Source organism: Oryzias latipes, chromosome 24, assembly GCF_053564925.1.
Source record: "Oryzias latipes strain Hd-rR chromosome 24, Olatipes_Hd-rR_3.1".
Taxonomy (NCBI): Eukaryota; Metazoa; Chordata; class Actinopteri; order Beloniformes; family Adrianichthyidae; genus Oryzias; species Oryzias latipes.
The window spans coordinates 19,572,442-19,600,009 of record NC_136260.1 but is presented as its reverse complement, the minus strand read 5'-3'; the positions used below and the strand labels follow the sequence as shown (position 1 = coordinate 19,600,009).

Below are 27,568 nucleotides of genomic sequence, written 5' to 3'. Positions count from 1 at the left end.
AAAGGAAAGCCCCCTGGTTCCACCCTCTGCACCACCTCCGCCCCCCAGGATACTTGATGGAGGCCCTGTATATACTGTCCGCCGCCTGCTGGCGGTACGGCGTCGGGGCCGAGGTTGCCAGTACTTGGTGGACTGGGAGGGCTATGGGCCTGAGGAACGGTCCTGGGTTCCCTCCCGCCATATCATGGACCCCCGGCTCATCCGGGATTTCCACGCCTCTCACGGGTCTGGGCCGCACGGGGTCGGCCATGGGAGGGGGGGTACTGTCAGGATTAGTTAGCCCTCTGGCTGTCACTTCCTGTTTTATTTTGAAGGCTGTCTTTTCTGTCTTCATTTCCAGTTCCTGCTGTGTGATCTGCTTCCTCCCTAATGTGCTCCACCTGTGCCTCATTGTCTTCCCTATATAAGCAGTGCTCTTTTCTCAAGCCAGTGCCAGATTGTCTTTCTTTCCCTGTGAGCAATCCAGCCTTAATCTCTCCAGAGTTCATAGAGCAATTTGTTCCTGATTCAGTCCTCTTTTGGATGGCCTCCTGAACTTATATTAAAGACTCTGATTCTGCCACTCCCTGACTCCACCATTGTGTCCGCCTGAGCTGCATCTGATAATTTTTGCTCCTAAAAAAGTCAGATTTACCACTAAATCATGGAAACTATAATCCCAATTCAAGATTTTAGAATTAGTCATTGAAAACAAATCTTGATTTATTAATATGTATGCAATTAGCTCTTTTTAACTGATAGCTTTTAGGTCACTAGAGATAAAAAAAAAAGTATTTTTTTAAGCTCAAATCAGTTGAGATACTCTGACATAAAAGTGCCTTTTTGTCTTGCAGACCTCTCTTGTTCCCCTCTCAATTTTCAGTTCTGACGGCAAAATCCTCAATGTAGCTGTGGGTGCTTTATTATGCATAACATTTGATATGGAGTCACTTCTCAGAAGATTAATGTTAATGGCCAAACACAGCAAACAGTCAGGTGATAATGAGAATTGGGGGAAAAAATAAAAGACTGAGAAAATCTTCATACATTTATATCTATATTTAAACATGACTTCGTGCTTGGTTTTGTTTTTTCCAAATGTGGCGACCTCAATGACAGAATGGAGAGCTGCAGGAAAACGGCAGGAGAATTTCTGCTTGTTTCTTCTTTTTTTTTTTTTTTTTTGAAGGAGGGTTGTGAGAAGCACTTATGAATCATGAGTGCCTTACCTGCAGCAAACAGTGACCACGCTCTCTTAATCTGGGGAGTCAGGAATGAATCTGGATCAGGGAAGAACAGCTGCTAAAAACAAAGAACCAAAAAAAATAAAAGCTTAAAAATTTACAGCAAATATTTTTTAGGGGTCTCTAGACCAGTTTTTGCTTTACAAATAAACAAAGAACTGTCAAGAGGAGTGCACTTTAAATTTCAGAGTCTAGTTTTTCCTTTCTCTTTAAATTGCGAGTTTTGACCATTGCTTACTTATCAAAAGGGCTGTTTAGCCCAAAAGGAAACCAATTGTATTAGCTATCTATATAATTTCAGAACCCACTGTATCCCTTTTGGGGTCACAGGGTCACTGGAACCAACCCAGCTGCTGTTGGGCAAAGGCGGGGTACATCCTTACCACTCACATGCACCTATGGACAATTTAGAGATACCAATTTACTTATGAAGAATATATTTTGGCTGTGGTAGAAAACTGGACTCCCTGGAGAAAACCCACCCATGCACGATAACATGCAAACTCTACACAGAAAGGCAGAGTTTCAAAGCAGGGGCTTCTCGTTGTGAGGCAAAAGCGATAACAACTACTCCACCGTGCAGCCCACCAAATACAGTGTTCTCTCATTTATTGTGGGGGCTAGAGCTAAGTTCACACCAACGTGAAGTGCGTTCAAGCGACCAATTTCGATGAAAAGTCTGTGGAAACGCGCGTGAATGCCCATTCCTAGCTTCCACTTTCTAAATCTCACATTTACGTGTAGCTATGCACATTTTTAGGACCATTGTCGGGCTCTATGTACACAAGGAGGAGCAATTAAACGTGCGTTGAAAGTTAAATCAGGTCGAATTGGATTTGGTAGTAGCAAATGGATAGTGTCCCTTTTAATTCATAGAAGTGCCAACCGTTTGAAAATTAATGATGGAAAAGAAATTTGTAACTGCGGTTTGTGTCCGGCCGGAATGACATGACAGTAAATCTTTCATATATCAAAAATGGAGCTCTGCAAGATACTGAAATTTCGCACCAAGCCTCTTCTTACTGTAGGTGGCCGACATAAACTAGTATCTGGAAGCAACAGTCCAGTGGGAACGCCACATGCTAAACATGCATTTTACTGCACACTTTGCACACTTTTATCAAACAGACATGAACAATTTCACACTTTTATCTTTTTTAAGCTCTCAAAGTTCAAATCTTTGCAGAAAAGTAAGTCTAGTGTTATAGAATGAAAACAAAGATCATTGATTGAAGATTTATGCAATCTGAACGCATTCTACAGGAGACATGGTACAGAGGTTTTTGCAGTGTTGTTGGTGTTAGTTTGTACAAATGTGGCAAATATTCCTTAAAATAACAATAAGTGCATTTTTTTATTTGATGTCAACTAAATGGAAAAGAAGAGAATAAGTAATTATTTTTATTCATAGTTTTATTAAAACGTCTGCTTTGACATGTAAAGACTGTACATAATAATAATAATAATAATAATAATAATAATAATAAGCTTTTCCATGTTTTAATATATGTTATTTTGTTATTTCTTCCATGAGTCATCATCTGATCTCTCCTTTTTTAGTTTAGAGGAATGTACAGTACAGAAAACAAAAACAGAAAGCATCTTCATCACATTGTCTTGGTTTGTTTTTGACATCTACATATTTCTTCCCTCCTTTGCAGATCTCAACACCCTTCAGGTGCATTTGCTCCAAAACAACTGGAAAGGACCGATGAATTGAAGCACACACGCTTCAGTAGAAGCAGGAGCCCGCACACCAGCAAACAGTAAAACACTCGCCCAGATGCCGGCAGTGGACGGCATAGTGCTGTGCACTGCTGCTTTCATCAGATCTTTGATTGTAAAGCCTCGCGGTGACCGAGGCAGCAGCTTTCAGCAGAGCTCCTTTCTCAGCAGAACAAAAACCTAGAAGCTACAAACGGATGCTGCCCAGTGCGGAGAGCAGACATAATGACTGATCTTGTCACTAGAGAGTGACAAGAGTCAGGCATCTGAGCGGGGATCCCTGCAGTGCCCCTTCATCATTGCTTCACGCTGACTGGTATGTCTTTTGGCGCTGGAATTCAAAGGAAATGCCACAGGAGCACTGTCAAAAAAGTGACCTTTAAAAAATACAAGTTACTCACTGAAGGGGAACCAACTTTTCATTTTACACAACAAAATGTCACTGGGCTTCACAGTTTCAGGATTGTCTCTTTGTAAAGTCTGAACCTTTAAAACAGCTGAAACAATTAAAACGGCAAAGTTAAAAATCTTGGATTGGACTTTTGAGCCTCAGAGTCAGCTGCAGGTTTACAGCGTTTTCTGACAGGCAGGTGATGCTAAAAATGTCTTCTGTGGTTTCACAGAAGTTCACATAAACCTTTCCAGAACAGAATGTCCTCCTGTCATGCAGCTGACTGGGCTTTTCCTTATCCTCCTACGTGTCACGGTCATGTGTCAATAACGTCCTGCGCAGGCGAGGGTTCATGTGGCAAACTGGTGGCGTTGGGCAGTGGCTGAGTGTGGCTGACAGAGTTCTGCTGCAGCTCTAGGGCCATCGCGTTCTGCGGATGGGGGAACTCCTTCACCTGCTTGCGGTACTCTAAAAAGGTGGACGCCTTGGTCGCGATTGCAACCACGTTCTTGCCGACAAAGATGGTGGATACGCGGCTGTCCTGAAACAACACCATGTTCACTCCACGGATGAGAATGGTGACCACGTTTATGGTGACCAGGCTAAGGACCGGGTACAGCATCATCTTCTGAGGGGACATGTGCTCCCCCTGCATGCTGATTTCACTGAGGGAAACACAGGGCAGGATGAGCAGCAGGATGTAGCAGTAAAAGAACATCAGGCCCTCTGCCCAAATGGGCAGGCCCGTTCGTTGGGGTTCCCACAGGTTGGCTTGGATGTCCAGTAAGTCCAGCAGGTCCAGGGCCACCCAGAACAAACGACTTCTCATGTCTTCCTTCTTCCTAAAAGTTCTTACGTACTCCATACTATCCAGCGCTACTAAAACTAAGTACAACCCCGGTACGCACACCGATAGTAACAATGTCAGAGCTTTTCGTGCCACGGTCTCCAGACTTTTCCTGTCAGCTTTGCAATTCTGGAAGACGAAGTACAGCTTGATCTCCAAGACAAAGATGTACAAAAACCATAGGATCATGGCGTATCCTCTCCGAGCTGTGCGCACCTCCGCTCCCACCCACACTGCCACGTACCGCAGCACGATGAGGAAACAAACGTCCCCCACAAGCACGATGATACACACACCGATCTTCCTCGGACCCTGGTTTTGCTCCACCAGGTAGGCATCCATGAAGGCCATGCTGGTCATGATGACAATGGTGGTCAGGCACACGTGGCGTTTGTCTGGGGGTGGCAACACCATGGCGAGGGAACCTCCAGGCTCTCACTCTTAGGTCACAGCTTGAAACAACACCAAAAACCGAGTAGAAATTATGTATTTCAAAATTTCCAGGTACAAGAAAAAGTTGTTTGAGAGTTTTTAAGGGTGCGACTGTCCATCCAAAATCAAAATAACATCTGTAGTCAGAGGCCTTATCGCTCAGAGAGGAGGACTAACGTGTTGTAGAGGCAAAGCCATGTGCGTGCAGATGCTGGCTGCTGATTTCTTTCAGGCCACGTGAAAAAAGGAGCATCATCTCATCACTTAGCACACTTCCATTGATCGAGCTCTGCCTCTCAGCAGCAGCTACACGAGAGCTCTACACTCGACACACCATGACTGATTGTAATCCACACAGTCAAATGGAGAATGCTCTAAAAGCAAGCTTGCTTTAATGCACTTGTGATGGGGTGGTGGGACAGGGTGTGGGAGTGTGGGAACGTTTATGGAGACGTTTATTTTTGGATGAGTCAGAGTAGAATGTGGAGATGCCGGGACTGCAGTTCAGCATACGCGCGGAATCCCTCTCAGGATGCTCCCATTGACGATGGCGCAGTGTGTGCGTCTCCTCACAGTCCTGCAGCGTGTGTGTCGAGAAACAGAGGAGAGAAGGGAGAGGAGTCTGCAGTGGCCAGGGGCCCCTTGCCGCCATAAATCACAGAGACAGCGGGTCAACGGCCTGTGAGGCCTTGCGTCTGATGGTGGCTTCCTCGGGGGGAGGCTCTTACTCTGGACTGAGGATCCATCCCTTCCACCTCCTCCTGCCACATGCCAGCCTCTCCACAGCCTGAGGAGGGATAAATAAAGAGGAAAAGGGATGGAGGGGGGAGAAAAAAGAAAGAAACCTGTCAGCACTACTGGGCCATATAACACAGTTTCATTGCCAATAGCTCTCCACATATAAGGAGCCAAGTTTTTGCGTCAGCTTGGCTCAAATGTGGCCTGCTCCTCTTTTGATGGGACAGAGCATACGGCACGAGTACGACTACCTCAGGATGTCATTACATCTCCATCGCTGTGGACCATCATGTGATATCTCAATGCGTGGCTCAAAACGCTCCCGCGGCAAACTTAATGTACTCAGCTTAATGCACTGCAGTTTGAATTTGGCTCTTAAAGTAATAGACGATTTATTACAAAAACTTGCAGGACTCAGTTTCAAAGAATCCGAGAGTAGAAGAAGTGCTGCAGCCTATCTCCCCCTAAGCTGAAGAGGAAATGAAACAAAAAGTGTCAATTTCCTGAACAGATTCTGAGTCAGTCGGGAGAAAGTTTTAAAATAAAAGCGAGAAATTAGGATTGCAAAAAAAATAAGACTTAAAGTAAAATATTGTTATTATTCATTAAACAATCCCTATTAATTTTCTTAAAAAAAACCTTTTTTATCCATTTTTTATTAATAATAGGATAATTTTCTGTCTTCTTTTGATCTATTTTAAAGAGTTTTTAGTGGTCTTTTCATTATGATTATGCCATTTTTAGTTGAAATCACTTAAACTTTCGTTTTCTAGGGCATAGTTTCTGCAAAGTGGAAGCAGTTCATCCAAAATTTTCCTCTGAATTGTGGGCGGCACAGTTGGAACGGAGTAAGCCAGTCCTCATTTCCCATCATCCCTTTATTTGCACTCATTTAACATTAGCGGTGCAACAAAATAGCGAGCAGTATTGGAGCTATCCAGCCGTAGTTTTGAGCCAGAGGCCAGTTCGTCTGAAGAAAATGAAGATCTATTTGTGTGCAAGTGGGTGCATCAGAATGGAGTGGAGCAGGGAACTTGTGGCTTGCCATTGTATGTCCCACCTACAAGCTTTTTCCAATGGCATCAACAATTTAAAAAAGAAATAGTCAGAATTGCAAGTTTAAGCTTAATATTCTTTATGCCCTCTATCGTTAGAAAAATTCTACACATTAAGAATACCAAAAGGACACAATTTTAACTGGAGTGGGTCTTTAAGGACACTGAAGGGAATTTAAAAAAATCAAAATTCATAAATGAATAAGTGGACTTTTGCCAGATGGTCAAATGCCCAGCAGGAGCCCACCTTTTGCACAGGCCTTGTAAATAATTAAAACAGCATGTTTAAATATTAGCATAAATAAAAAGGGGAGGGTTGGTGAGAAAAGGTTAAATGTATTCAAGGAGCAGAAGTTTCTTCTCTCCAGTTAAATTTGTGGGAAAGCAGATTCTTTCCTGCGTCTCTCTTCTGCTCCGTTCGCTCCTGCTGTCACTCGATCCTTCAGGCTGAACACGTTTTAATCCCATTTGTGTTTCTGTCAGCTCAGGTACCTTTCAAATCAAGACATGAGCTGCAACATAAAAAGCCCTGGCAGCAGGCCTAAAAACAAACGTCTGGCTAAAGCAAGTCACTTTGTAATTTAGACATCGAAGAAAGTAATTTGGGTAATTCAATAGACGTTTTGATCAGAATTGAATACAACAAGTAATTTTCTCTGTAAAACTCTACAGTCTGTCTGGTCAAAGACTGTTAGAATCTTATTTTAGCTGTTTGGTTCATTTTTGTCTTGCAAGATCCAGTTTTGGACAGAGCTTTAAAATAATATTTTTGGTGTTTTTAAGTTGTTTTTGTAGCATTTTTCTGATGATGGAGGACATATATAAAGAAGATCTGACTTAAAATAGCATGACTGAGTATTTCTTTATTTCAGGATGACATTTTGACATTTTCACCGTGGAAACAAAAAGACTTTTGATGACATAAACACGATTGCTGGTCAAAACTGTTGCTCTGCTTTGTTTTTGAGTTTGTAATCCAAATGAGTTGTCATGGGGTTTAACAAGATTTCTGTTTGTTTTTTATAAACTGCAATAATCCTGAAGTCTTATTCCGGCTGGTTGTTCATGATATTTTGAAAATCATTTGGGATTATGTTTACCAGTTTAACAGAGAAAGGAGGGACAGTGGAGGCCTGGATGGGCTTCAACTGGAGAAATGGTTGTGGTTGAGGTCCTATTTTTTAAGAAGAAGAATATTTTCTGTTTTGACAAGATTTCCTATCTGGCTCAAAGCTACATGATGCTAATATCTTCTGCCTGCTAAACAGGTCCAAATCATTACCCTTCCACCACCATACCCAGCATGATGAAGTCCTTATTTAATGACAATTTTTTTTTTTCTAAGTCTTTGCTACATGTTTCTATGACAGAGTTTTAGGGCCACTAAAAAAAAAAATTACAAGATTTTAAGTTGTACATTTTCGAGAAAAAATCTCGTAAATTTATGAGAAAAAAACTTTACTTTACTAAATTTACAATTTTTAATCTTTACAAGATTAAAGTTGAAGTGAGCATACAGTGCAGCAGGAATTAAACGCCACACAGCAGCAGAGCAGACCGACTAAACTCAATTGAACAGGTGAGTTGAATGTTTATTGATATTGTTCCAAATGTTTGGAAGCTCAGTTGCTTGATTTACGATTTATTAATGATTTATTTATTGATGGTTGGTTTGCAGGATATCTGCAGCCCAATTTGATGAAGCCGTCGGTGTCCCTGCAGCTGTTCACCTGAATCCTTTCTTCCTCCACCAAAGACGAGATCTCTACATTTGTGTGACGCTTCCGTCTAAGGAGGAGGAGCAGCATTTTTTTGGCATTTTCAATGTTCTAATGCTAATATAACAGACTATTTTCATTCCTCTTTATTGTTTTGTGTTAAAACGGGACATTTCATTTGGAGGAGGGGGCGTATGTAACTGTTTACATCCACATTGGTGTTCGGATGACAGGTTCATGACGTAAGGTGACAAATGAACTTCAGGGTTTGTGAATGAAAAGGAGAATAAAGGCTGCAGCGGTCCTCTACACCCAAACGTGTCTCTGAGCTCCTTATTTTCCGTATAAAACTCAGTTTTACCGACACCGAACCCCCGGGAAGACGGCTCCACTGACAATAATCTGATTTTGAGTCGGCAAAAGGTTCAGAATCTCTTTGTTTTTGAAACCTATGAGATTTTAAGTCTTAAAATCTCGTAATTTAATAGTTATGACTTTTTTTCTTGTAAATGGACAACTTAAAAGTCATAATTAAAAAAAAAGTTTGTTATAAACTGGCTCTAAAGTTGTAAACTGGCCCTAAAACTCTGTCATATGTTTGCAGCGCCTTCCGTCCGTGAAACCAGGGTTCAAATCCGGGCTGCTCCCTGTTCCCTTCTCCGCTGCTGTGCCGGTCCCAAGCCCGGTTGGATTGAGAAGGTTGTGTCAGGAAGGGTATCAGGCGTAAAAACATTGCCAAGTTACCCATGCGACTCGTCTTCGAGGGAGGGTTGTTTCACTGAGGCGACCCCTGATGGGAGAAGCCGAAAGTGAAAGGAATAGCCAGGTATATATCACCATTTGTTCTTTTCCTGACAACTCTTTAACAAAACACGCACTTTAACATTTTTCTTAATTTTCTTTGAGTTTGGGAATGTTTGACCTTGGAATGAGCTTTCTGGGACATCCTCTCTGAGAAGAGATTGTCAGCTGCTATGAATGCATTCCACTCATGATAAATCTTTCTGAGGTCAGAGAAAATTTCCAGATTGTTGGGACATAGTTTTGTAAACCTTCTGAAAACAAAATGGATGGCAAACATACCCATCTGCACCACTGATAGACAAGCTTAGAAGAGTTTAAATGAAACATTTTTCATCCCAATTTGCCATTTTTCTTCAATAAGAAACACAGACTACAATTAAAACCTCCCTGGTTAATGGTATATATATATTTTTCCTTTTATTTTAATTCTCTAACTGCAGGTTTTCAAATCCTGACATGTTGTGCGCAACAAAAACAGAAGGAACAAATTTCACAAGCTTGAATTCATCGTCGATGCTGCAAAACAACTGAAGGTCAGAGCTTAATTCTTCTTTTTTTTTTACCACTTTCAGAATAGTTGAGTCGAACAATTGGAACCCTTTTAGTCGCATTGATTGGCTTCATAGTGCTGTTCGCTCAAATCAGTCCAAACATGTAACCCAAATGAGCCACCTCTATAAATTGTTTTATTACTAGAGGGATTCTATTTCTCTTCGTTTAGAACAACCTGAGCTCAAGATGTGAGAGAAATAAGTTTCCAATAAATAAACATGAGGTTGTTTTCAAACCTTTGGACGTGAAAATGGAATTGGTATTGAAAGGTTATCCAGTTTTTAGTACAGCTAGTTTTCCTTTTAAAAAACATAAACAATTTAACATTATTATTTTTTACAGCAGCCCATGATTCACAGGATAAAATACCAGACATCCGAGCATTTCAACATATGTGTTCGATAAAGAAGAAAAATTCTTAATAGCCCTTAAATGAGGAGACTGTCAGTGGAAATCCCAAATGATGGAGTTGTAATCCAACCATGGATTTCAGTATTTAAAACCCATTATGTAGAACAGCGCTGAAGTAGAGATTAAATTCATAAAATGGTGATTAATTGACTGATTAGTAGAATGCTGTGGATCATTAGCATACTGTACGGAGGCCTACTTTCCCACATGCAACACATTACATCACCACCCAAAATGGCATTAATTATCAAAAAAGACGGAGATTGTTTCCCTAATGAATGGATTACAGCTGGAGTGCTAATATGGGCGTGCTAAATTGGATGTTTTGAGCCCCTGTTGTTTTTTTTTTTCCTTCAAACTTGGAAACATGGATCCCGAGATGCCACTGGTGGTGTGAATTTCACAGCAGGAAGCTGATGAATTTTGATGAAAGATTAAACCCCAGATTGGCTTATTATTAACAGGATGTGTCTTTCTGTAACAGTAGCATGTTTTGTTTTGCTGTATGCATGGAGCCTCAGTTAACACCCAATTAAAAAAAATGTGGAAAGAAATGTACACTGCATTCCAAATGGACAACCATCACTGTTGACATTTAAAATTTTCCCTTTGATAAGTGCATAGGGCCTTTGAGTACAGTGCTGCATATGAGCTTACTCTTCTGACAGACTTCAATTACAGAGTATTAATTATGGCACAGTAAAAATAGGCAACACAGAGGGCTATGAACTGGCAGAACAACATTTCTTCACGGAGGGAGGCTATTATTGTGTCTACGGTCCAGGCTATTATCTCTCTAAAAAGCCAGAGCTTCCTTGTCAGGGAGTTATTTTAACAGTTGGCCTCCCGACTGGCTGCAGGCCCCCACATGTATCAAACTGAGGTCAAAGTGTGGCCAGCAAATTGTGTCGCCGCTCCACTTCTATCTTTCTTTTGTGACTTCTTACATAAACAGGGGATGTATGGAGCCCAGTTTGAGTAATTTCCCGAGACAGTCAGCAGCAGATCTGGAGGTACCGTTGGCTGGCGCAGGGAATTTTGGAAGAAGCTCAAAGCAACGTCAAACATTATCGAAATGAAGCTGCTTCCAGGTGCTGCTTTTGAGCATGAACATAAAAAGATTTTCCCTTCAATCACTGGCTCAACTTAATTAACTGAGTTTCCAGTCAACTGATGTTTGTGCATTTTGACACAGACAATCTTTCAAGGCCCAAAAGACCAATTTTTCCAGCACCACAAGTTGTTTGAATTATCCTGATAGAACATACAGCTTGAGGTGGGTTGTAAGCTTGCATTTGTTTACAGCAGGAATTTATTTCATCCTGCTGCTGAGGACTGTATGCTCTGTCACCTGAAGGCTTCAAAGGCAGGGAGATGTTTACGCCTGTAGAAAGCCCTAGTTTAAAGAATTATATGTAATTTTTCACATTCCAGAGTTGTTTTTTCTCCACAAAAAAAAAATCTTCCATCAATAAAAAGCTTACATCAATGTCAGCACTGCAGTGGGACAGTACAGGTCTCCAGAGTGGGCCGTTTTGTCCGATATTTATGTCGGGCTGTCTTCATTAGTGCCAGAATGGATACCGTATGTTGTCTTGGCTGCCAGCCATCTTCATCATCTCAGCAGGTGTTTCGCACTGTCCTTTGTGTTATCGTAGAGTCAGTGCTTGGTGGATTTCGGTGGTGGTGGCAGATTGCTAAGAGTTTCCTCAGAACACAGAGTACCGATCAGCTCAGCTCACCTGAACAAATGCTGCACACTCACACAAACCTGAACACACACACACTCTGCAAATGTGTGTCGGCTTTTGGAAACTTTAGCTCATCATGCTTGAGAGATTTCTGATGGTATTGCAATCCTCAGTCCCCCCCCCTACACTTCCTATATTTAACAGCAGTGTCACATGCTGATGTGTCCGGTTTTGACAAAAGGTCGCTAATGTATCATATCCCCTGATCCCTGAACGCATGTTGAAGTCTTCCTGGCGTTCTTTACTGGGACTGATCGCCGTAACAGTCCAACAGTTATGTGGCGTCTCTCGGGGGATCAGCACATTTTCACAGCATATGAAAACCACCAGACTCAGCTTCCTGCACACCACTTAGCTTTGTCTGCCATACATTTTTCAAAGGGTATATCTGCAGCACGCAACAGATTACTATAGTGATAAGTTGGACATCTAAGCACATCTACAATTAAGGTCAAAATTATTAGCCTCCAAGGTAGAATGGAATATTTTCCTAAATTACTGGGCCATGATTGGGTTATTCATAAAGGTTTTACATATTAAAGCATTCCTCATTGTGAAGACCTCTATTTGGTTCACTCAGGAACATAAAATAAGCGTAATGCTTTATGTTTTAATTTTATGAAAATGATTTAAAGGATTTATTTCCCTTGTGAATCATTTGCTTAAAGCAAAACCTGAGCAATCAATTTACATTTAAATCTGATCTTAAAGGTCTCTGGTGAACCTAACAAGTGTTATTTAAGCCGCTGATTGAGAAGCAAAGTTCTGTATGCTTTACACAGAAGAGGACGTCCATTAATATATGAAACTGGTCAGAGTTTAAAGTTTGAAATACCCAAAGGTTTTAAGAGAAAATGGATAAAATGGCTATTTTCTCTTGTCAGCTTTTCAACCAAATAAGCATTTTTGATGCTTAAAAAATGTTCAGTCTGGAATTATATTGTTCAAAATTGCATTTACCAATTGATTAGTAAGCCATCAACATGGTGGATATTTTTCCCTTTTTGTCCTTAGTTCAGTTCATTACCAGACTTAGTCATGTGTTTGTCCCTTGTCAGTTTTCTTGTTCCTGGCCCGCGACCGTCAGAAGTGGAAAGATTTCGTTGCTGCCCTAAGCGTCTCAAGGCGTAAAAGGCAGTAAGAAGAAGAAGTTTTCTTGGTCCTGGCCTAAACTTTTTTTTGTTGTCAGTTGTTGTTTGGGTATGGTCTTAATTCTCCTGCATTTAGAACCATTTGCAGCCTCCATTCATGAAACTTTTTTCCAAAACTTTAAATTTTTTTGAAATTATGGTCCAACACTGTTCCTCTTAGAAGGTAAGAATTGATGAAAGAAGTTCACCAAGGAAGTGAAGATTTTCTGAAAACTTATTTCAGTTGGGAACTACAAGATAATATCAGAAATAGGTTAGATATAATGACTCGTCAAAGGATGTGTTGGTCTCTCCCCACAGTTTAAAACTGAATATATCATCAAATCAGAGATTATATTGGTTAATATAAAGGTTATTGTCAAAATTTCACAAATCATACCCAAGAGTTTGAAATTTTTATTTTGGACTTTGCCTATCTGGTAAGCTTAGCTATTTTGATGGTTTACCCATCCGATTTGTCCCTTAATTCTGAGTGTCATACATGGAGTTTTGGTATGAACCATCTGTGGACTTGAACTCACGGTCTCCTTTTCTCAGGGTGGAGATTTAAAATCAGGTCAGACAGAAGCCTAGCAATATTTTCCTCAACTTCTTGTGGTGCCATTGAGAAAGTCCCATATCTATACCTGTGATGGTCTAGCTGCTGTGGTTCTGAAGCTCCTTGGTATGAATGTATAATATTTTTAAAATTAAAAAGTCTTCTTTACCTTTTGGCTCCTCCCTTTGGGGATTGCTGCAGTGAATCACTCACCTACTGTAAATTGAATCTTACCCTCTGTATCTCAGCACTCACACCAACCAGCTTCATGTTCTTTAGCTAGATACATGAACCTCCTCTTTGGTCTTCCTCTAGAGACTCCTTTTCTGGGAGCTCCAACCTCAACATCCTTTTATCATCACTGTTCCTCCACTCAACGTGTCCAAACCATTTCAATCTGCTTCCCTGCATTCATCTCTAAAACATCTAACATGAGCTGTTCCTCCAGATCCTATCATTCTCATCACTACCAAAGAGAACCTTAATGTCGTCGTCCCTGTTACCTCCTGCTCTGTCTCCTGTCCCTATCTCAGAGTCTCTATACCAACACATGGAAGCTTTCCCCACAGTCTTCTCCACATTTCCCCTTCATTCTTTCTAACAAACTTTTGTCAAACCTCACACCGTTTATCCACCCTTTCCAACCTGTTCACATACACCTAATCATTCCCACACTCTGAAATATTGTCCCTAAGGACCTACGGTTTTCCACCTTCTTCACGTCTGCTACCTGAAACCTCCCTGTTCAATTTCCAGTCTGTCTCATTTACACACAGATACTCTGTCTTGAGTTGACAAAAGTTGACTATTTTTCTTTTCAGAGCAAACCTCCACCTCTCTAGATGATCCTCCACCTCCTCCATGCTTTCATTACAGATCACAGCATCATCTGCAAATGGCATGATTCACAGATTCCAGTCTAACCTCATTTGTCAATCTGTCCATCACTGCAGCAAGCAAGCACAGGAGCTCAAAGCTGATCCTTGATGCAGTCCCACCTCCATCTTAAACTCCTCTGTCACACCTACAGCACATCTCACTGTCTTACAGCTCATGTCCTGCACAACTCAAATGTGCTTCTCTGTCACTTCAGAAATCCCCACTCAAATCACGGCTCTTCTCTTTTTAGTTTGCCATGGATTTTCTCTAGATCAGGGGTGTCAAACTCATTTTCACCGAGGGCCACATCAGCATATAGTCTGACCTCAAAGGGCCAGATATAACTTATACATGAAACTGAATGTAATGAAAAATAAACGTAACTACTCCTTAATGTTAAAAAAATCATTACTTATTTATTAAAACGTTTTAAAGTGTCAATTACAGTTGCATAGAAAACATGTTTGCTTGTTTGTTGTTTGTTGTTGTTGTTGTTTGCTTTTGTCCACTTATTAAAACCCACATAACTCCATTAATGAAGGATCAAACTTAATAAAGAAAAATAACATAAAACTGATCTAGAAAGAACATGTATTACACGTGTAACATATTATAAAAGAAAGGCTGCACACAGCCTTGCATCCAACTGATGGTTTGATGACAACAATTTGTCTGCATACACATATAAGACCTGCAAACATTGAATAATTGCAACAGGAGCTACACATAAATAATATGTTATCAACTAAAGAAACATTTTATTTTAAGAAATTAAAAACGTTTATGCTCTCACAGGCCACATGAAATGACATGGCGGGCCGCATGTGGCCCCCGGGCCTTGAGTTTGACACATGTGCTCTAGATCAACAAAGACACATTACAGCTCCCTCTGACCTTCACTGTACTTCTTCAGAAGGTTCCTCAAAGCAAATATATAACATTTATGGTTCTCTTTCTTGGCATGAAATCATACTGTTGCTTAAAAATGCTTATTTTTGATCCCAACCGAGCTTCCACTACTTTTTCCCATAACTTCATGGTGTGACTCATTCGCTTTTTCTTCCATATAGTTTCCCCCAACTCTGCATACTTCCCTATTTTCTTAAATATGGGCAGCAGTGCACTTCTGTCTGATTGTGCTTGAACAGCAACCCACCCCATATTTGTCATTTTTGGTGAGTGTGTATGTGTCAAGACTAACAATCCATGTGAGTCTGTATTTAGGCAGACTGTGCACTAAAAAGCCATGTGTGTTGATCAAATGCAACTCAAATAAAAAAAAAGGACAAAGCAAAGAAAGCAAGCTGCTGGGAAGTTTAGCCTCCCATAATAGTCATTGTATAGGTTTAGATGTTGAAAGCATCACAAAAGGACTTTCCTGCAATTTGGCCTTCAGCAGCAGAGACAAGGGGCTTTTCAACATGACAGGCATGTCTTTTTCTCCTCTGCCAACTCTCAAATGGCCATAATGTGCACAACATCAATCAAAGTGTATTCTTTATTCACAAAGCTGGGTAGAGGATCAAAGGCTCCCTGCCATAGCGAGTCATCATCAAAGTGAAGAGCAGCCTTCTGGCATCAGACCCAGCATTTAGTCACTGACACAGAGGGCGGAGATGACTACTCGCCCAAAGTATTCACTCGAGACAAGACATTGCAGCCTAGAAACATTTTCTTCGACAACCTATAAAAGTTTTACCTGTTTGATTGTTAAGATAAACAGGTAAGAAAATAATTTAATTACTTGACAGGAATGGTCCAAGATTTTCTGTTTTTCAAAAGTAAATTACAAAGTGGATTTCTTTCTGTTTTCAGTCCGTTAAGCAAGACAAGGCAGTTTTATTTGTATAACACCTTAGTTACATGCAGTAAACTCAAAATGCAAACAATACAGAAAGAAAAATGCACAGTTGTGTTGTAGTGCTAAACAGGTTGGTCATTTCCTTTACTCTTTTGGTTAACAATGCTGGGCATTTATTTTAACATTGTTTCAGTTTTGAAAGTGTCTTTTTAGGAAAATTTGAAGAGTCAAGGCAATTTGAGAAATGAGGGATTCTCAGTTGAAAAATTATATTTTTTTCAAAGTAAATGAACTATTAACACAAGTGTAAATTTAAAAACGAGATGCAAAGTTGTCTTCTCACCCTCCGCAGGTGGTTTCTGACCCAAACTTGGGTTCCCTACAGGTGTTTGGACACTCGAGAGTAATGGACATCTTTACTGTTCCTGGCACTGCACTTTTCCAGACTGAGATGTTTCCAGGAATCTGCTGTAGCCACTTCCAGTTTGGGACCCAATTTCTTTGATGACCACTGGCAATCCTGTCGCTGTCACCTCCCAAGTCTTCTCCAGCCCTTCCATTAAGTCCCTGGTATTTCTATTGTTAATCATATTCCTTCTTCTTGATATTGTCATCATTTGGTATTGCAACATCCAACACAACTGCTTTCTTTCTTTCTTTCTTTCTACATTTGTTAATGTAGATATTTAAATCTATCCATTTATCACATTATATCCATCCATCCATCCATCCATCCATCCATCCATCCATCCATCCATCCATCCATCCGTTTTTTATGATTTAATTCAAATTTAACTTTATGCTGGTACAGAGAAGAAGAATTTGGTCAATAATAAAAATTCACCTCAATACTTAGTGAAGTAACCCTTGTTGTCAATGACGGAGGTCATATGTGTTCTATACCTAGGTCTTCACCAGGTTTAAAAAGTATAGTATAGTAAGGCAGTTACTGTGATCCCAACTCTCTTCAGGTCATTGACCAGTTACCTCTTTAAAAATCTGGGCTGTTTTCTCACTGTTCTCTAGATTTTGTATCCCACCAGGTGAGATCCTCCATGAAGCCCCAGGTGGAGGAGGATTGTAAGTGAGCTTGTATTTTTTTCCATTTTGTATTTGTATTTAACAGTTGATAGCCTCTCTCAAAGCTGCTTGTTTACTATAGATTGGTTCATCCTAGTCTTGTTCAGGTTTACAATTTTGTCCTTGGTGTCCTTTGACAGCTCTTTGGTCTTGGTCATGGTGGAGAGGTTGCAGTCTGACTGTTTAAGGGTGTGGATAGACGTTTTTCATACAGATAACCATTTCAAACAGGTGAAATCAACACAGGTACCAATTGGAGAATAGAAGAGCTTCTTAAAGAAGAAGAAAAAAGATCTGTGATGGACAGTATTTATGCTTGCTTGTTGGAGCTAAATCTGTATAATTAAATTCTCTAAAAATCTTACAATGGGACTTCCTGGTTTCTTTTTTACTTTCTGCTGTATCTATGACCAACATTACTGACATCTCTTATATTTGTGGGAACTAACTCATAGAAACTGTAAGAGAAAAATATTGTTAGCCTCATCTGTGGCCTTTTGCTCGTAGGTTTTGTGTGAATTAAATATTTCTGCCACATCCGAAATTTTGAAAAGTGTAAATAAGAGCTGCTGTGAGCTTCAAATAGTCATTTGTTATGCCAGAGAACAGACCAGGTTAATCCATTATTGGAGTAAGAGCAACAACTCTAGACAGTTTTCAGTACCATTTATGTAGGTGGAATAATGTAGTTATTCTGACAGATAATGATGCTTTCAGGGTTTCTGTCCAAGCACATAGTTTAGCACAATCTGTCACATATAAGCAAGCACTTAGACAGTTAATGTTAGAGTATTTTCCCATGTGCCTCCTCTTCTATTAGGAAAAGTTATGATATTTTAAAGGAGAAAATGCCTCCTTCCAACAAGGATCCAATCGGTTGCATGCGATCAGTCTCATAAAGCAGAACAGGAATATTAATAACTAACAAACATGACAAAATGATCAACATTCTGAGACACTAAAAAGGTACAAATTTACAAAATCTAATATGGAACACCAACCAGCACATAATTAAAAGGGATAAAATAAAGTAAATCCTGTCTGTTGAAAGGACAAACTAATCTGTGAGCAAGAGGAAACACAAGAACAATACGACCAATATTGAGCACCAGACAGGCTTAGCTATGAGAAGGTCAGATAACAGCAAAGCAAATAGAGTCGTGATACCAAACCCACTTTTAAATTGATTCCCAAGATCAAGTTTTAGTGCTAAGTTTGGAGCAGACAAATGGGAATTAGCTACCAGAAAATAATAGGTCTTTACAGACCAGTGCATACCTTTTCCAGATAGATAAAGAAAGATGGACCTTTGTATGGTGTGATTGATGACACTCATTTTGTTTTTTACCTGCTTCCTTCTAAGAGCAAGTGCTCATGTGTGTGCACAGTCAGGTTTAACAATGACTCCTACCTCACTGGGCTGTAGCTGCTGGCGGCAAATTGGTTGAGGCATTCTCCAAGGAGTTTCTCAAGTTGCTCGACGTCAGAACTTTTTTTGAACGTGCACAATTAATCTCACAAATTTGTCACAGTATAGTTACAGGTGTCCCATTTAAGATGCTCTCAAAGTATCTATGCGAAAATTGTGAAACAAATCCTCAGGAGGTGAAAACCCTTGATGGCAAGTTGTGATTGGAGGTTTGAGTGTGGAGATGTAAAGCAGAGGCTGTGTGTTGTCTATAAAAACCACAGGTGATTTACTATGAGGGTGATATTTGAGCAAAACTCAGAAACATTTGTGGTCAATTTATGTTTTCTTCTTTAATACAAATTCAGTATAGGATTGAATCAAGATAAGTGAATAAAAAACCTGATTGAAAATTTGAAAAATGAAAATGCAGTTTTAAACACAAAAATGCACATTGTAAACTTGAAGGAAATATAAAAAATTGATAAAAGAAAAATTGTAAATTTGAAAAAAATGTTTATTTATAACAGCTGCTGTTTTGTATTCTCTTTCAACCCCCAATTTACAGTTTCAGGGGGTGGGGCTTTGAGCCCATTGGCTACCGTATAGGGGTGTAACTGTTAATTGATTTCATCGATAAATCGATTTCTACTTCCTACGTTAAAACCAGATCAATCTCTCTGAGGCAAGATGTTAATCCAATCGACCTATACCACCATCGTTTCAAATGAAACAAATGAAGCTATTACAACCAATTTCAAAAATAGCATTTGGATTGAGGCAAAGTAGGTTTTATTTTACTATTTACATAAAAATGACCATCACAGCAGACAACACAGATGTGAAGGCAGCAAAAAATGATCAAGCCATCGTTACTGTCCAATGTGTGGAAAACATTTTATTTTTCTCAAATTGACAAATTTACCACCGTTTTTTTTAAGCAATTTAAGATGATTCTTGCCCATGCTATGGGGCCCCATGCTATGGGGTCAAATCAGAATCAGCTTAAAGTTAATGAAAAAACAGGTTGGAAATTTGAAAATTAGATAAATTAATAAAATTTGACGACTATTTTTCTGGTTTATCATCTGTAATACTAGTTTGGGTGTCATTTTCTTCTACGCAACAGGTTAGAGAAATATTCCAGCACTGGCACCAGAACTCCTTAGCGCACAATATTCAGCCAATGACCACATAGGACTCTAAAGATGAAAGGATGTTTTCTTTGGGTGTTTTTTAATATCAATTCTTGAAAAATATGAATTTGGTATTTGGCCTCTTCTAGAAAAGTTTTTTTTCTTTCACCAAAAAACATAATAAATAAAGACAAATAATGAATTAGAAAAGCTAAAAGGGTGCAACCTGGCCATCTGGGAAAAAAAGTGTGGAAAAATCTGGCGGTAAGCGAGAAATTCAATTGGAAATGCGTTCATTTTATGAATAAAATGGGATGCTGGATCACTCAAAGATTATATTCAAAAATGTTTGAATTTAATTTTCAGCCATGTTTTCATGCCCTCAGCCATTTTTATGACCATAATTACTTAGTGGAGTCTCAGAAAAAGATTATTTATCCAAGAGTTTAAAATGAAGAAGCAGGTCAGGAGTATCAATAATGGATGTTGTGCAAAATAAAAAATAAAAATCTAGTTATAAAATAAAAAGTAAAAAAATCAAAGATAAGTAGAAGAATACTCTAAACTTCATCGCTGGCATCAAAATGATTAAATCCTCGTCGGAAGTTTGGTTTACTGAAAAACGTCAAATTGGCAACCTTGGTTAGCATGCCTTGCTACTGTAGCCTGGATAAAGTGGGTTTAGAAAATAGCAAGAGGGTTTTTTAAGTTCCAGCAGTCAGGCACTGCAAAAAACTTAGACTAACTATGGGTTTTGAAAGTTTCACTGCAGCCTGGAAGTCAATAACATTGTAGATAAAGTTAGAAAGGACTGCCATGCTCTAACAAAGAAACTCATACCAAACTTTGGCAAAGGCACAGCTAGCTCCCAGAGAGTTTGTCAGGTTAAAGTTGACCATTAAAGCACTGGACTTCATTTAAAAGACGTCATAAGGAATTTCTTTAAAGAAATAAAAAAAATAGTTAGAATGTTGATGGTTTAGCACAGATTTAATTATGTCACGTTTTTGTGCAGTTATTTTGCTTTATTTCAAGGGATTTCATTGAACCAAACGGAGCCAACTTCGCTTATAACAACATTTCAAAAAATAATTGTGACAAACCTATTCCAGCAAAAATCTCAATGAGAGTCAGATTTTTGCTTTAAGCCTTGGGGGCTTAAGGTGCTGCAGGTTTTCGGGTTCTCCGGGGCCGTGGAGGGTTTTAGAGAGGAGTGGCCGCATCTTAAGAGGGGGGAAGGTGTGTCTTGCATTTCTCTTGAGGCATTTGCTGCCACTTCAAGGGATGTCATGAAAATACACTTAACAAAAATATAAACGCAACAGGTTTTTTTTGGGGTCACATTTGACACTAGATGAACTCAAAGATCTGACATATTTTCAACAAACACAAAATAAAAATTTCTCTGAAATAATGTTTAAAAATCTGTGACTTCTCCTTTGATGAGATCCCTCCCATCTCACAGGTGCGACATATCAGGATCCTGATTAGGCAGCACGATTATTGTCCAGGTGTGCCATAGATTGACCACAATAAAGTTCTGAATCGTGCCTTTTTTTTTTTTTTGGGTGGGTCTGGGCACTTAAACTGGTTAGTATCTGGTGTCAACACCAGTTCCCGATGCCATGCAACAAATCTCCTTTGCATAGAGTTGATCAGGTTATCACGAGGCCTGGTTTGGGCAGGGGTATGTAATGGATGAAGAACAGTCAAATGTGTTAGTGTTGATTAAGACATGTCCCTCGCTGCATACCTTTAGAAAAAAAAAATGTGCACGAACATTGAAACGTTCAACAATCGTAATATTTTGCACCCCACACGTTTGCCCAATGTTTAACATCTGTAAGACCAGTTGTAACTATTGCTCAAGGTGACTCCACCCTTTGTGTTTTAAAATCTAGCAGCAATTACTTTTAATATTCAATTCCAAGCAGAAAAATTCTCGCAGAAACACACAAGTGTCTTGTGTGCCTCACTAGCATTCTGTTGCACACGGTTACACATTGCTGTAGCTCTGAGCCTTCCTTAGCGCTGATGCAAGAGTTTAAAATTGTTTTGCGAGACCCATGTGATACCAGCTGTCATATTCACTCTGCTAATAGTAATTCGGGTGTGATCAACCATGAAAAAAAGTGATTTTCTTCCTGCAGGTTTAAAGGGAAATCCATTTAATCTTTGTGCCAAAAAAACAACTCCTGCTCCCCGTTTCTCTCTGTCACAAAACAGGCAGACGGCTGGTTCCAATTGCAGTAGGTTTTATTAGCTCAGCTAAAAGTCCACAAAGCTAAATCAGGGTCAGGCAGGCAGGGGTCAATAACGAGCATGGGAGCATCAGAGAAACAACAAGAATAGTCAGGATACAGACGAGAGTCAGGGCAGGCGGCAGGCAAGCACCCAGACACTGTGCGCTGGGGTTGCTGGGAAATGAAGTGTATTCAGAACTCTGGAGATGGTTCCCGTCATTGACCAGATGGGGACACAGAGCTCTAACCTCTAACACGCTCACTCATGGCAACTCTTTTCACTTCCTGCTTCTGTCATCACAGAGAAAATTCCATACCTGATCTGAGCTATAATCTATACATTCCATTTTTTGTTGACTTTCACTCCATTTGTAGGTCGAATGACTTTCCAAAGACAGTAAAAACTCATGATTTCAAAATAGTATTTAGCATTTTTTTTGTATTTAGGGATTAATCAAATTTAGAGAACCTAAGGAGTGCTCTAAAGTTCACTTTGTTATCTACTTTAATTAAACAGTCTTTTATTCCCCTGTTGCCACTACTTTGCATAAAACAGATGTGCACTAGTAGATAAAAGTCCAAGAACCAGTCCCCTTCATGCTCCATCCCAAGAGAGGGAAGTAACGGGAGGAAAAGGACGATGAGAGGATGATAAGAGGGAAAGAGAGTGAGACAAGGGCAAGGCTGTTCTGTGTAACTGAATAAAAAGCTGAAGAAATGTGATTCATGCAGGATTTGAAGAGTTGCTAATGAGCTGAGGGTTAAATCGGATAGCTTTGCAGAGGAAACAGATTTGAATATTAGCAGCCAGAGATATACGAATGTGGAAAAATATGCAAAAGAAGTGAAAATATCAGTTTAAAAAGTCATTTAATATTACAGTTGGTCTAAAATATATTTATTTTCTTCAAGGCAAAAGCAAAAATTTTGATGGTGATGCGGAAAAATGTTCAATAGGAATTATGGGTTTTCAAAAAAGGAATCCAAAACTGTTGAACCAAACTGGAAGTTTTTGTGTGGAAAAAACGATAGATGTCAGCAAATTTCATGTGAAATATGAAGTTAAACCAGAATCTGAAAACAATAGAAAACCTTGAATGTTTTACTGAGACAGAATATTTGATAAACTCTGCTTTGTATAATGATAAATTAAAATGTTGTGCATGTCACTCAAGTACGAGGTAATGGAAGCTGCTATCACTGAGTGTTTTTGGCAATTTAATCTTTTATTAGACAGTTGCTAATGTTGTTCTGCAGTTGAAATTTTAACAAATGTGGCTTTGTTTTCTTCTAAGTTAAGTGTTTACAGAGTTTTTGCCCCAACCACCTTTCCCATTTCTACTGCACTTAACAGTCAATGCAGGGGTCAAAGGAGCTTTGTCTATTTTTATCAAATGAACAGAAACAAACAGAAAACACTTTAGGTGTCAGGGACAGGAATTAGAAAAAAAAAGACAAATGGAAGAAACTACAAAGTTACATGACTTAGTTCTAATAAAATATTAGTTTAATAAAAGGTTTTTGGATTCTTCATTTCAGTTTTTGTGGCTCTACCAATTACTGTATGTGAGACTTCAACTGAGTGGCCCTTCCCTCTTCTTTTTTCAAACAGGAAGTACCCACTGGTTCCAAAAAGCAAAAATCCCACTGGCTTCTATAGAGAATTAAACAGCTTTTACTCATTCATTCTATTGGTCAGAATTACCATTCTTGCCCATATACCTGTTTTTTTTTTTAACTTGTTCTTGTTAATCCAATTTTTTCACAATATTTGTTATTTTTTGTTATTGAAGTTATTGACGTTATAAACTGACCAATCAGATGCCTTGATAAAAGTATGTGGTGCCTACTGGCCCCACCTCGAACGTTCAATATGTTTGATTGACAGATTCTCCCAAGCCCAATCTCAGTTGAGCAGGATGTGGACTTCCAACAAGCTCACTCCTGATTGTTGCGACGGTGGGTGCTATAGAAACCTTTTTCTACCCTATATCTTGCATTATTTCTTCTTTCTCTTTCGGCTTTTCCCATCAGGGGTCGCCACAGCGAATTTATATAAAATAAATCTACATACATATTTTCAAATGACAAATAGTTCAAAGTATGCGATCCATATTCACCTATCGAGTGAGCGCCAATGCACACTGGTTTTTCGCAGAGAACACACAGACGCCCCTACAAAATGGTGAACGCCCTTTATTGTGCATTAACCAGGGGGTGATTTCCACTGGTCTGCGGTGTGTCTCAGTTGCATTGCATTTACAGAAAAATAGGACAATTATTAATAAATCGGATTGTTTATATCACCTCCATCATGTTTGCATCTCACGTATGTCTCTCTGGAACGCAACGCAAGCTTTACGCAGTTCTATTTCGCAGTTCAGAGTTCTATTTCTAGTACCTTTACTCGTCCGTGTTACAGCAAAAAAGAGACGGGAAACAGGTCCGGGTTTCAAAATAAAGACTTCATTGCACTTTCAAAATATGAGGTGCCCATTAGCACTGCAGATAACACTGGGCGACAAGTTTAATTTCAGAAATACTGAAACACAACAACATTTATGACTTAAAACGCGCATCTTACAAGGACTCTCCCATGAAAGAGAGGGCATGAGGCCTGCCTGTTTAAGTTTTGGATGAACGAAGTGAGCGGGACAACCTACTCAACAATGGATTGGCAGGACCCCCCCCGGGGGGAGCCAGGGGGGAAGTGGGCGGACCGGAGATGCAACAGGTACAATGTAAAACAACTGACGACCATGAGACGAACTCCCCACGCAACGCAACGGAGATCCACTCCAGACGGACCAGTGTAATTTCGGGGTGAGTCTTCAGTGTTGTTTAGTCTGGATGTTTTCTGTTTCCAGTTTACCGATTCCCCTTGGACATTTACTTGTTGTTTGTTGCTTTGAGATTTTGGTGTTTTCCCACACTTAGTGGTGGCTGTTTTTTTAAGAAAAATCATTGAACCGATGTCCAGGCTTTCATTGAGTTCCTCCCTACCCCTGACTTTCCTCCTTTTAGTAAAACTATTTTAACAAAATGCAATAACTTAAATACAAACTGCCCTGGGATTGCAAAAACATGTCGATTGAAATTAAATGGCACCGTAATCCATGACACATGATTTTTCAATGCTGGTCTTTCTCTGACTGCCTCAGCTAAGTAAGGGATATATCAATTGGACACACATTTCCGCTGTGTGGCTAAACCTTTGATGCACCTTCAGCTTCTGCTCATGGATAACATGTTTCAAAAGCAAAACGCCTCCAGTGAACCTCCTCACATCAAAGCTCCATCCTTGAACTCACGGTTGAACTAGAATCCGGCAGTTCTCAAGTTTTACACCTCTAAAAGAGCACAACATTAACACTAGAAAGGAAATCACACAGAATAAAACATTGTTTTTGTATGGAGACGAACTTGACTATCCACAACAGCACAAGTCGGTAGGAAAAAGCTTTTTCAGCAGGTTTTTACTTCTGAGAATGAAAGCTGAGGTGAGAAAACAGGTTCATGCAGCGAATCAAACCAGTAATTTTTAACTTTTGATGTACCTGCAACATATTGTAACACCTGAGACAACAAAGAAGGACTGTCTTCAATATAAAATCATCTGCCATTCATATTTTCTTCTCAGAGGTAAAAAGTCAAAGTATCCAGAGAAAACCCACACAAACAGAGAGAGAACAAAGTCAATACAAGAAACTGAGAAACTGCTGTGAGGCTTTGGCGCTAACCACCGCTCCATGTTGCTGTCTATCATGCTAAACCTTCCAGCAAAATCAAGATTGCAAAGCATCTGAAATCTCACTTGTTATCCTTCACCATGGGGTTATCTGCTTATATCTACAGGCTAAAGTGCAGGTGAGACAAGGTTCTATAACACGGAGTGAATAGAAAAACCTGTCAGCGTTTGCAGATACAGAAACGGAACATTTTGTATTAAGTACAGTAGGCACTCCTGGTCTTCTTATTGTGTTGCAGTTCTTCCTTTTATGATGTGTTAAAGGTAAAAGCCGCTCAGAAACAAGCGAACATCATATCAATAAACTTCAGATATGCCAAACAATGCAGCTCAATAATTAAATCAGATTCACAGAAACATTACATTTATGGCCTCAAAGAAGAAGAAATAGAAGCAAAAGTAGGCCTGAGAAAAGTATAGTTGCAGCAATAAGACTATTATCAATGACTGTTCTGCGATTTTCTTCACAGTTTGAGTGCATTTTACTAAGAAAATAAAGTGGTAAAAGAATGTAAACCTCAGCTGATGTTTCAACTGTAGTTCAATGATGTTTTTAATATTAAGTTCTTTTTTTTTACATATTTTGTCTGAGAGACTGATATGAAAAGTACAGCTTACAGATCCACACCAATGAAAATGGTGTTTTAAACATGTTTGTGTGGCAATTTTCTGATGATGTAGGACAAATATGAAGAAAATTTAGCTCAAAATTGCATTTCTGTGTACTTTCTTATTCAACATGTTGTGATCATGGAGCAAATAAAAAGATGCTGTTTGAAAAAGACATAGAAAATATAATGGGCAGGCTGCAAGTATGAAGTTAGACTTCTTGTAAAACTAGCGTCTGTCCATAAAAAAAGGTTTCATACTTGTAATAAGAGATTAGTGTGTCTGTAAAAATGTTTTGCATTTGTACAAAAGAGAGATGGTAGGGGAAGGGGGGTTAGGGTTGCACTGCAGCAATTGTCCTGACTATGTCCTTGAAAACAACACAGGTTTTCTGATTTTGGCTATAAAAAAAGCATAATCATGATTAAAAGACCACTGAGAATGCTTTTAAAATAGATATAAAAATGATGGGAGTGGAACCTTAAAAGAAGGTGTCACTTGTTCATAATTACTGCTGGCATTTTTGCTGAACTCAGGCTCACTGTTGTCAGTCCTTAATGCAACTTCTCTGCACAAAGTGAGGCAAATGCAATTTTTTTTTTATTACATTCATTTAGCCTCTTTTGTCCAGAGGAGAAAGAGAAATAAAAAGTCATGAATGTCAAAGGATTCAAAAAAAAAACAAAAAAAAACGCCAAACTGACTGTGCACAAATAAAACACAAAGCAGTGGATCTACAGCTCAAAGTCACCCGGGTGGATGAGATAAAGATCTGCAGATCAGATGCTGCTCTGCCAGCCTGAGAGTGAAGGAAGAGGGCATTGATTGATATTGAAGTGAATTGAAGTGAAAACTTCTTTTTTTTGTGATTATTGGCCACGCACGATCTGAGGATCATTGTAAATAAAACACAAATCGACTATAAAAATTACCGCACACACAGTTTCCCTCTTCCTTTGAACGATAGTTGACCCAACACAGAACTGTCTGAAGATGGTTCTCAGAAAAATCCACATATAAGCATTAACTTAAAAACAAAAGAGGTTCTGTTGGATGTTTTCACAAACGCTTCACCGATTCCCCTTCTAATTTGCACATTTGAAATGTGGTTAGTGTTGCAAATGAAACTGTCAGAGTCATCAAAAAGGAGTTTGCTTTCAGGTTTGGCTAATGATGAAAAAACTGTTGTTGTGGGATCCTGGCAGCAAAAAGCTTCTGAGTCTTGAAGACAGACTTAATGTAGCATAAAAACACAATTATTTGTGGATGAGGAAAAGTCCTACTGTAGTTGATAAATGCCAACCTCCTCTTTAACGTGTGGTCTGCAC

At 39.4% G+C, this 27,568-nt stretch overlaps 1 protein-coding gene across 1 annotated transcript in view; it reads right to left on the bottom strand.

The window, feature by feature from the left end:
• Positions 1–2,621: 2,621 nt before the first annotated feature.
• Positions 2,622–27,568, bottom strand: part of tmem121ab (transmembrane protein 121Ab) — a 52,159-nt gene continuing 27,212 nt past the window's right edge. The window contains exon 2 of the mRNA XM_004083426.5: positions 2,622–5,405. Coding sequence (XP_004083474.1) covers positions 3,656–4,600 — 945 coding nt within the window. The 5' untranslated portion in view covers positions 4,601–5,405 and the 3' untranslated portion in view covers positions 2,622–3,655. The remainder of the gene's footprint in view (positions 5,406–27,568) is intronic.